At 35.1% G+C, this 10,942-nt stretch overlaps 2 protein-coding genes across 2 annotated transcripts in view; both read right to left on the bottom strand.

Annotated features, from left to right (window-relative positions):
- Positions 1–6,127: 6,127 nt before the first annotated feature.
- Positions 6,128–7,943, bottom strand: LOC142350496 (caspase-9-like). The gene is made up of 2 exons (XM_075402347.1): positions 7,616–7,943; positions 6,128–6,700 (listed from the first exon to the last, which is right to left on the bottom strand). The coding sequence occupies exons 1-2, from the start codon at positions 7,941–7,943 to the stop codon at positions 6,327–6,329; spliced, it is 702 nt and encodes a 233-aa protein (XP_075258462.1). The 3' UTR covers positions 6,128–6,326.
- A 641-nt stretch (positions 7,944–8,584) lies between these two features.
- Positions 8,585–10,942, bottom strand: part of LOC142350495 (uncharacterized) — a 71,153-nt gene continuing 68,795 nt past the window's right edge. Inside the window, exons 6-7 of the mRNA XM_075402345.1 lie at positions 10,072–10,403; positions 8,585–9,156 (exon numbers count right to left, since the gene is read on the bottom strand). Of these exons, the coding sequence (XP_075258460.1) occupies positions 8,783–9,156; positions 10,072–10,403 (706 nt within the window). The 3' untranslated portion in view covers positions 8,585–8,782. The remainder of the gene's footprint in view (positions 9,157–10,071; positions 10,404–10,942) is intronic.

Here is a 10,942-nt window from a genome sequence, read left to right as displayed (position 1 = left end):
AATGCATTTTGCCCTTTTTAATTTTCAGTTCTAAGAGGTTCAAAAAAACTTTGATATTTCAATAGTACTAATACATGATCCAGTAGTAATCTGTAATCTTCATCAAAAAGTTAAACTTATAGAGATGCAGTTTTGCTATTGGGTTTTGCTATTGCACTTGCTATTGTTGTAAGGCCGAAAAAAGTCACAAATTCAACTGACTTTAAACTCCTACACTGTAGAAAGTGTAATATATCAAGAAGTGGTGAACTTAGCAATTTAAGTTAAAACTTCGATGTATAAAGAAAACTTTCTTACCTGATATTTGGTGAAGTAAAATTGAATAATGGTTTCTAATTTGAACCGAATCGTCGATTCAAATTTGTTCAAACCACAAGTTTATCAGTGTACATAAACCATAAATTTGTGTGATTGATTCGACCTTCCCACCACCAGATATGATCAGAAACCAACTATCCGACCCTCCTATTAGACAGAAATGACATGTAGGGAGAACAATGTGTTAAGTGCAAAAAACTGCACTAATACTTGCCATATACGGCAAGGGGAAAAACTTGTTCACAACTAAGGTGTAAATTAACCCATATCAGTTTATCTATATCTAGACGGATCTGTAAATGTTCATACTGATACGGCCTATAAATACCTGTGAAATTTTGTACACTTAGGCCATTTTGAATTCAATTATTAAAATAATAAAATTCTTGTTACTCGTGCTCAAGACCACAACAATGGTGTCCAGACCACCAAACGACCAACAAACCTTGGATCTGCAAAATGCTGATTCCTGTACTGAGTGGATCATGTCTTTTGCGGCGAAATGTCGCGCAGAGAAGAAAGAAGATAAAGTCTGACGACAATTTTTTAGCGCGCCTCAGAGAAGAAGCACGTTATTGTGACTTCGAACAATTTAAAACAGTAACCAACCCTGAGGAATCGTTGTTAACAATTAATTTTATCTCAGGTTTGAGAGACCCTGAGGCAAAATTAGGACTATTAGACGGCATTAAAACTAAGCCAACGATGTCTCTGTCTGAAATGACAGAAAGCTTACAATTCAAAAGTCAATCAATGGCTTTTTTGAGTTCCTCATCAGGTAATAGATCATTTGTATTAAAAGAAGAAGTGGAATACAACTTCAAAAAAACCTTCAGAAAACCTAGTGAAAAGTTCACTGGTAAAAATGGCAATGGTAACTTGTGTAATAAATGTAGAGGTAAGCCACACAGTACCAAGCCGTGTCCGGATTTGAACAAGAAATGTAACACCTGTGAAAAAGTGGGGCACTTTTCAAAAATTTGTAGAACTAAAACCCAGCCTACTTCAGGTATGTCTGACCAGCGCAACAATTTCTGTGAGGAAGAGGGTAAATTGTCTGGTCAAACATCATCCGAAATGGAGAAGGGAATGTACTATATAGGGGAAAACGTGTTTTACATGTCAGTGACATGGGAGTACATTACAGTAAAAGACCATAAAATAAAAATGCAATTTGATACCGGTCCTGATAGCACCGTGCTATCATCATTAATCTGGACTGAGCTTAGTTAAATGGGAAAGTCAGACGTCTTGAGGCCTATGACGGTCATCAACTGACGCTTCTGGGATCAATAACATGTGATTTTGAGTGGAACGGAAGCAAGTATAGGCAACAACAACTAGCAGTTGTGCAATCTGACAAAAAATTTGGGTTTACTTGGGAGAGACATACTACCCCAAGAAGGCATCAATGCAATGAGTGACGAAGGACTTCCTGCAGTCAAAGGATACAAAGCGCATGTGGAACTCATACCGGGATAACAGCCAATGTTCTGCAAATCCAGAAAGATACCTCTACCACTCCATGACAAGGTCAAAGAGAGAAGCTTGAGACAATGGTACGACAGGGCATCCTGGAGCCAGTACAACCTGGTGGGTTCACAAATGCATCACTAGTAGTGTGGCAGCGGAAGAAAAATTGAGCTCTGAGACTATGCGTGGACCTGAAACTTCACATCAATGGCAAAGTTATGGACGAGTATTATCCAATCCCAGACATGGAGACCGTTCGGTCTCCACCTGGGAACACATATTGTTAAATAAGATGTTGCAAGTAGAATTTTGTTGCCTGTGGTCTATCAGGTGCCCTTAAAATCTTTGAAAAGAGCGAGTAATCTCAATCGATCTTTTTGAAAAGTTTTGTGGATCTTTTCCGTTTGTGCACCCCTTCTTATAGAGCACCCCCTCTTACAGCGCACGTGTGCCATTACAAAGTAAATAATAAGGTAAAAATATGACACGTACGTCTGGGGGTGCAATTAAAATGCACCCACTGAGCTGGTTGGGGGAGGGAGGTGACGGGCACAAAAAGAAAAAATATGACTGGTTAATTACTTTGCAATATCTAATACAACAAGGAAGTTCGGTAAAGTGCGTATGCACATAATGTTCGGACCTCGCTCATCCACATTCTTGACTTAATTGTCTCCCAGATGATGAAGAGATAGAAAACTTTCAAAAACATACATATCGTTCAATAAACAACTAATGGAATACATTAAAGCCATGCTGGAGGGCCAATGAAAGTTATTGATAAAGGGACTACTGGAAAATGCAATAATAAAAATCAAAGGACAATCATTTTTTACGACCCAAACTAGATGTCTATAACGAAAAAAAAATCATAACAAACTCAAATTCGCATAAGATAAAACATACACAAAACAATGTAATCAATTTACATTAGAAACGATAGGGGACTTGTCCTCAATGCAACTGCTTAACAGGTCGAAAAAAAAAGAAAACAGTTGCGAAGTTCAAAATTACGTTTCTATTTTTGAAAACAATTAACTGTTATTAGTGTCATTAGATATCAACTGATTTTACTAAAATGATCATTTATATCTCCATAGGAAACAATTCAGACATGTCACTTTTGAATATTCTATTATGCATAATTTTAAAGCGAATGAGACCTGCAAATATTGTTACAAATTAAAACGAAAACGAAAAACCCTTTAATATGTACAATTTAATAAAAAACCTCAAACTTTTTATGAAATCTCATAGCAACAATAGTAACAAAGCCAAGAAGCAAATGTTTGCAGCTGAAACCGTTATCAAGACTGTATTATAGCTCAGTGGAAACGCTGTGTGATCTGTGTTTACAGAGACTGAGCTTCAAACCGACCGAAAATCTATTCATAAAATGACGAAGCTCGAAAACTCAGACGTGTAATGTTGAGGAAAACAAATTTTCTTAAGCCATAACAGACTTAAGATTTCAAAGATCAATTGCAAACACCTCAGGAAGCATTTGGGCATGTTGAAGATGAGACTCAGTCATGACCCCTCAAAATAACAACAAATATATATCGAAGCCAAAACTTTAAACAAGTTTACGATACCACACTGCTCAAGCACTATGATTAAAAGATGTCAACTTCGTGAACTGTTAATTATCACTTTTTCCACATCGTAACCTCAACTAGTCTTATTTATAAAAAAGACTACGTAGAAATGACAACAAAAAATCCCAAAAATTGAACAGTGTAGAAATCTGTAAAACTTTTTTTGAAAAAAATGGTCGAAGCAATCAGTCACAAGGTATTACCAAGTGATACAAAATTGTTTGAATCATTAAAAGTAATAGTTATTTCAATTAGTGAGACTGAGTTTTATGGTGATGAAAATGAAAGCAAATGGAGGCAAAAGAAAAAAATCTTTTTTAATTTAAGTTAAAAGCCATTAAAACAAACAGCTATAAACTGAAGTCTGTAGCTAGGTGGATTTATACGTCCTGGGGAAGTATTTAAGATCTCTTTTTATCATGTATATGGCCTGCAACATTAAAAAGAAAGACAAACATAGGCCAAAACAAAAAAATCCACGAAACTTCGCGAGATAACTGTCCCAGACCAAAAAGCATAAGCTATTCAACAAAAACAATTAACACAGCCAAATACGCCTTTTTTCAACGCTCTGCATTTTTTCAACTAAGCTTTGCTTCAAATGGACTTGTCTTTAATGTGATAATTTGACACGGAAACAAAAGAAACATATAAAATATGCAATTAATATCAAAAATTTAAATAAAAATTGAAAACAAAAAACAAAAAAACGTTCAGTTGAATTTAAAACCGTTGCCAACATTAATGTATACCACAGAGGAAATCGGTTTCCGCCTGTTTTTACTTAGACTGCACCCAAAATTAAGAGAAAGAAAGATAAAATAGTATCAAAGTTCAAAAGTTCACCGATTTCTCCTTAAAACAAATATACTCATACATTGATCATAACAAAAATCATAGCAGACATTAGATAACAACTGAACGAATTTTCTACGCGCAGTTATACCTCCCGAAAAACAAACTGAATCTTGGATTGGGGACACTAAATCCTGTGGCAACAAAAATTAACATAAACTGACAAATGTCGGAAGAATTGCTCTTGAACGACAGGCGAGGCAATTTAATTCAGGGGCTGTAGCCTAGATGAATTTTTCTTTACGGGTGCAAAAAAACCTGAACCCCGCCGGGATTCGAACCACAGACCTCCCGATCCTCAGCCTGAAGCATTAACCACTGTGCAACGAATCACTTTCCTCTGCTATTCTACAACCGATTTTATATATGCTTTACGTCATAGCAATAGAGATCACTCAAAAATGAAGAACGAAAGTGATAAAAAGTCAGTTGAGAAGTCACAGAATGTTTTAGAAGAAAAAAGCAAAATTATCAAGCAAAAAATTTGCATAAAAAAGACACACACGTTTACAATAATCGCTATGAACTTCGTTCAAGAGCAATTGATAACAAATGAAAGCGAAACTCAGGAATTCTATAAAAATTTTTACGAAAACAATTGTCCAGAGCCATGCAAACTATGAGCTCAACTCTGGAACCAAGATGTAGTCTCGTTGATCATCGTTTTTTAAAAATAATATGTGTCATATTTAAGCTCTGAATTGAAATTGTAGTCAGCAATTTACATAAAAAACATATACATAGCTGAAATATTTTGAGAAAAAAGGTCGCACCCCAAAGAAATCTACAAAATTATTCGTCTAAAGGATTCAAGGTGATATCAAGATCAGAACAGATATTGCAGCTCGTCTCACAAAACACTCAATTGTTCAATTGGTTGCAAAATAGATCATTTTTGAACAAAATTTTAGTATTAATAAGTTTTCACAAAAACAAATAATGCATTTTGTATAAGTTTCGAGTTTGAATTTACAAAAAACTGGCAAAATTATGATTCCAGAGGACTCTTAAAGCAAACGGGAGTACAATCAGCTCCCGCTGAGCTCAAGAAGAATATGGCCACAGTTTTGAGATTAAAAAATAAAATGTTTCAATCGAGTTTTAATTTAAAAAAATTTATCCTGTTGCAATTGATTCAATTAATTTAGAGTCTTTTTGATAATTACTAAAGAGTTCAACAACTTAAGTACCATTGTTTTCATGCTTCAACATTATTTTTACTTAAGTCTGAATTCAACTTAACGGTGTACGCTCATTACACCGGAAGTTAAGACAAATGAAAATGATTTATCAAAGATTGGCTGATTTTCTTCTGGCTACATTGATATGTCAAAACAAAGCCGGAATTGAACTGACGCTTCATTTACAAACACTTCTGCAAATTGTAGGAAAAATTTCAACAGTCTATTTCTTTTAAGATACTTTGTTGACCACTGCAATGCCTCAGCGACCCACGGGACTTGATATGAACCTTTCACAACAAAACGATCAAAAAATAATTTTACATTTAAATTTTATCTTATTTAGTGTTTTTAGTTTTCTGATAAATGCCCAGCAACAAAAACAATTTTTTAGTTACCACAGTGTAATTTTTTTAGAGTTAATAATTAAATAGTTATCATTGTACAGTATTTGTTCAATTTCCTTTAACTGTTTATGATTACAATGAAAAAATAGAAAATTTGTTGATCGTTCAAATATACAGAAAAACAAATATGGCGAGTAATATATTTCTAATAATTTCCTTTTTTATTGCTGATCAAAAACTGAATTAAAAAATCAGTTCTGAGAAAATCTTGTTTTATTGCTATTACCTTTGTTGCTATTTCGAATTAAACTAAGTTTATTTCAATGAAAATCAAATCAAAGTAGAGAACTTTTCTTTGGCTGAAAAATTTTTCTATTAAATAGGAATTTTTAATTGACTTGTTATAAGATCCATTCCGAGGATTTGTACTTACAATATTCATTTTACAATCAGCAAAGGCATTTATTTGTTTTAATTTTAGAGCGGTTACTTTGTTTTATTAGAAATATGTACACTTTTTCATCATCCGAAGGGTTAGAAAATTCTATAGTGAACTAAAATCCCTCATCACACGATTTTTTACTAGAAAACTTTGGAAAAAAGAAAAGCTTCCCTAAGAAACTTTTGAAGTAAGGTGACTGTTTGAACACATTTCTGCCCGCTTGTCCAAATACTCCTTTAATGCCGCCAATTTCGGTTTGCTGCACTTTGTAAATAACTCTGGTCATTATTTCAAGCAAGTTCTTGGAGTTTCCAGAACTCTGGATAGATTCCACTAGCTCTTGTAGGAAGAGTGACCCTTCCTCTGGGTCACGGAAGGAGGCATAGGGCTCGTCAGAGGAGAAAGCCACAAACATATCAGCATTTTTTGGAATAATTGATCCAGCTTTCACGGCATCGCTCACTCGATGGCCACGTGACGCTTGTCCTGAATTTAAAGGCATTGCAGAATAAATACTTATTCATTTCGCAAATCTGTTCAATTTTAGCGATCTGATTCAGTAAAGAATTTAACAAATTTGTGAAATTTTTTTGAAGCTTTTTAACACAGCTGCGAATTCCGCACAATGTGGTGTCAGATTCGTGTGGACAAATTTTATCCGGTCACTGGGGTCCAACAGGGCTGGGGTTTGGAGTTATAGTGCGACCCAAAGTTACATTTTTCCCAGACTGCATCCTCAGTGAGCATCTTATACAGCTTAAAATTACATAAATTGATCATTAAGTCCGGTTTGATGCGGCGCCGCATCTCATTCTAGGAAAAATTCCAGTTGCCCTAGCTATATCGCATTACCGAAATTTGTAACCCAGTGGACTTCTGAGTTGGACCCTGTAGAAAAGTATTGCGATTTTTGAATAACCATTTCTAAGATAATAACACATTTTACATATGCAATTAATTAACTGTTTTTTTAATACCTATTGACTAAGTTGTGAATGCCTTATCGTGTTGTGATAAAAAAAATATCGCTCTTAGAATCTTTGAACTGAGACACTGGAGATAACGGGTCATGGTGAAATAACGGGTGAAATAATAAAATCTATCTAATCGTTGCTGTATATATTTTCTAATGAGTTATGCTGACTTTGTGAATGTTCTTGACTAGTTATTTCTATCAAGTGATTATGACCTACGATTTCTCCAGATGAGTCATTGTCATATTTTATAACTGAACAAGTTTCTCTCAATTCTAACTCTGTACTGCCCATAATTGGAACAAGGCAGGTTTCGTACCAAACACACCGAGTTGAGCAACCGACGCCCTGGTAATTCTTGTCGAATCTCCAAGTGATATTTTAAAACACTTCGCAAGAAGCGTCATTTAAAAAAATGCAATCATACCTGCAGCTTGAAGCTCGGTTGAGTGAAAGCCAGTGTCCTCAACAACCCCCTGGCACGCCTGGATGAAAAACAACTTGGGCCTGCCATTCCAGCAGTCGTTTCCGATGAATTTCTTCAGAATATCACTGACTTTTACGCACTTTTCACTGATATCCTCTGGATTGTAATCACAGCCCATGATTGCGTCTTTCTTTCCATGGCTCATTATCACAACTATCAGGAATTTGTAAATGTTTTCAGTCAGATTCGCAACCTCTTTCAGTTCATTTTCCATCTCAACGGTCGAGAGGTTTCGATTATAGCCATCGTTGTGGATGTTTATATTCATTGACCTGAAAACAAAAAAAACTATGCTTTTCATCAAGCTTAATGATATTACATACCCGGGTTTTACCCTATGACCATCGCAAACCGCAAACGTGAAGCATTCTACACACTGAAAAAGAATTAAAGTCAGTGTAATAAAAATGCAGTTGAATTTTTCCACCTCAAATGTTTGGAGCGGAACTTGATATAGCCTTTCACAACAAAACGATGAACGGGACTTGATATGAACCTTTCACAACAAAACGATCAAAAAATAATTTTACATTTAAATTTTATCTTATTTAGTGTTTTTAGTTTTCTGATAAATGCCCAGCAACAAAAACAATTTTTTAGTTACCACAGTGTAATTTTTTTAGAGTTAATAATTAAATAGTTATCATTGTACAGTATTTGTTCAATTTCCTTTAACTGTTTATGATTACAATGAAAAAATAGAAAATTTGTTGATCGTTCAAATATACAGAAAAACAAATATGGCGAGTAATATATTTCTAATAATTTCCTTTTTTATTGCTGATCAAAAACTGAATTAAAAAATCAGTTCTGAGAAAATCTTGTTTTATTGCTATTACCTTTGTTGCTATTTCGAATTAAACTAAGTTTATTTCAATGAAAATCAAATCAAAGTAGAGAACTTTTCTTTGGCTGAAAAATTTTTCTATTAAATAGGAATTTTTAATTGACTTGTTATAAGATCCATTCCGAGGATTTGTACTTACAATATTCATTTTACAATCAGCAAAGGCATTTATTTGTTTTAATTTTAGAGCGGTTACTTTGTTTTATTAGAAATATGTACACTTTTTCATCATCCGAAGGGTTAGAAAATTCTATAGTGAACTAAAATCCCTCATCACACGATTTTTTACTAGAAAACTTTGGAAAAAAGAAAAGCTTCCCTAAGAAACTTTTGAAGTAAGGTGACTGTTTGAACACATTTCTGCCCGCTTGTCCAAATACTCCTTTAATGCCGCCAATTTCGGTTTGCTGCACTTTGTAAATAACTCTGGTCATTATTTCAAGCAAGTTCTTGGAGTTTCCAGAACTCTGGATAGATTCCACTAGCTCTTGTAGGAAGAGTGACCCTTCCTCTGGGTCACGGAAGGAGGCATAGGGCTCGTCAGAGGAGAAAGCCACAAACATATCAGCATTTTTTGGAATAATTGATCCAGCTTTCACGGCATCGCTCACTCGATGGCCACGTGACGCTTGTCCTGAATTTAAAGGCATTGCAGAATAAATACTTATTCATTTCGCAAATCTGTTCAATTTTAGCGATCTGATTCAGTAAAGAATTTAACAAATTTGTGAAATTTTTTTGAAGCTTTTTAACACAGCTGCGAATTCCGCACAATGTGGTGTCAGATTCGTGTGGACAAATTTTATCCGGTCACTGGGGTCCAACAGGGCTGGGGTTTGGAGTTATAGTGCGACCCAAAGTTACATTTTTCCCAGACTGCATCCTCAGTGAGCATCTTATACAGCTTAAAATTACATAAATTGATCATTAAGTCCGGTTTGATGCGGCGCCGCATCTCATTCTAGGAAAAATTCCAGTTGCCCTAGCTATATCGCATTACCGAAATTTGTAACCCAGTGGACTTCTGAGTTGGACCCTGTAGAAAAGTATTGCGATTTTTGAATAACCATTTCTAAGATAATAACACATTTTACATATGCAATTAATTAACTGTTTTTTTAATACCTATTGACTAAGTTGTGAATGCCTTATCGTGTTGTGATAAAAAAAATATCGCTCTTAGAATCTTTGAACTGAGACACTGGAGATAACGGGTCATGGTGAAATAACGGGTGAAATAATAAAATCTATCTAATCGTTGCTGTATATATTTTCTAATGAGTTATGCTGACTTTGTGAATGTTCTTGACTAGTTATTTCTATCAAGTGATTATGACCTACGATTTCTCCAGATGAGTCATTGTCATATTTTATAACTGAACAAGTTTCTCTCAATTCTAACTCTGTACTGCCCATAATTGGAACAAGGCAGGTTTCGTACCAAACACACCGAGTTGAGCAACCGACGCCCTGGTAATTCTTGTCGAATCTCCAAGTGATATTTTAAAACACTTCGCAAGAAGCGTCATTTAAAAAAATGCAATCATACCTGCAGCTTGAAGCTCGGTTGAGTGAAAGCCAGTGTCCTCAACAACCCCCTGGCACGCCTGGATGAAAAACAACTTGGGCCTGCCATTCCAGCAGTCGTTTCCGATGAATTTCTTCAGAATATCACTGACTTTTACGCACTTTTCACTGATATCCTCTGGATTGTAATCACAGCCCATGATTGCGTCTTTCTTTCCATGGCTCATTATCACAACTATCAGGAATTTGTACATGTTTTCAGTCAGATTCGCAACCTCTTTCAGTTCATTTTCCATCTCAACGGTCGAGAGGTTTCGAGTATAGCCATCGTTGTGGATGTTTATATTCATTGACCTGAAAACAAAAAAAACTATGCTTTTCATCAAGCTTAATGATATTACATACCCGGGTTTTACCCTATGACCATCGCAAACCGCAAACGTGAAGCATTCTACACACTGAAAAAGAATTAAAGTCAGTGTAATAAAAATGCAGTTGAATTTTTCCACCTCAAATGTTTGGAGCGGAACTACAAGCTCGACCTTTTCTTTTTGTTCAATTTCGGTTGCGTGAGCGGTATCCTTAGAAAGCGGTATCCTTTGAGCATACAGATTTTGAGCCGTATCCTTAGGAAGCCTTTCCATCATAGAATATTTTATTTGGAAGGATTTGTATTTTGTTTTTTCTTTGAGATGCCAAGATTTAAAGCTTTTTAAACAAATGGGACTTTTCAAGCTAATTGTTCGTCTGTTTTGGTCGAGTTTAGGTATTTGTTGACAAAAATTGATAAAATTTTGTATCACCACAATTTTTTTCTCTCATTCCTCAGTAATTGTTAAACTGTTTGGTACAACTAGTTTTTTAAAATATTTTGGTCTAGCGTCGGGATATTT

The sequence above is a fragment of the Convolutriloba macropyga genome, chromosome 12, assembly GCF_964194025.1.
Source record: "Convolutriloba macropyga chromosome 12, txConMacr16.3, whole genome shotgun sequence".
Lineage (NCBI taxonomy): Eukaryota > Metazoa > Xenacoelomorpha > Acoela > Convolutidae > Convolutriloba > Convolutriloba macropyga.
Note: the sequence above shows the minus strand (reverse complement) of the source record. Positions and strands in the feature narration are given on the sequence as shown.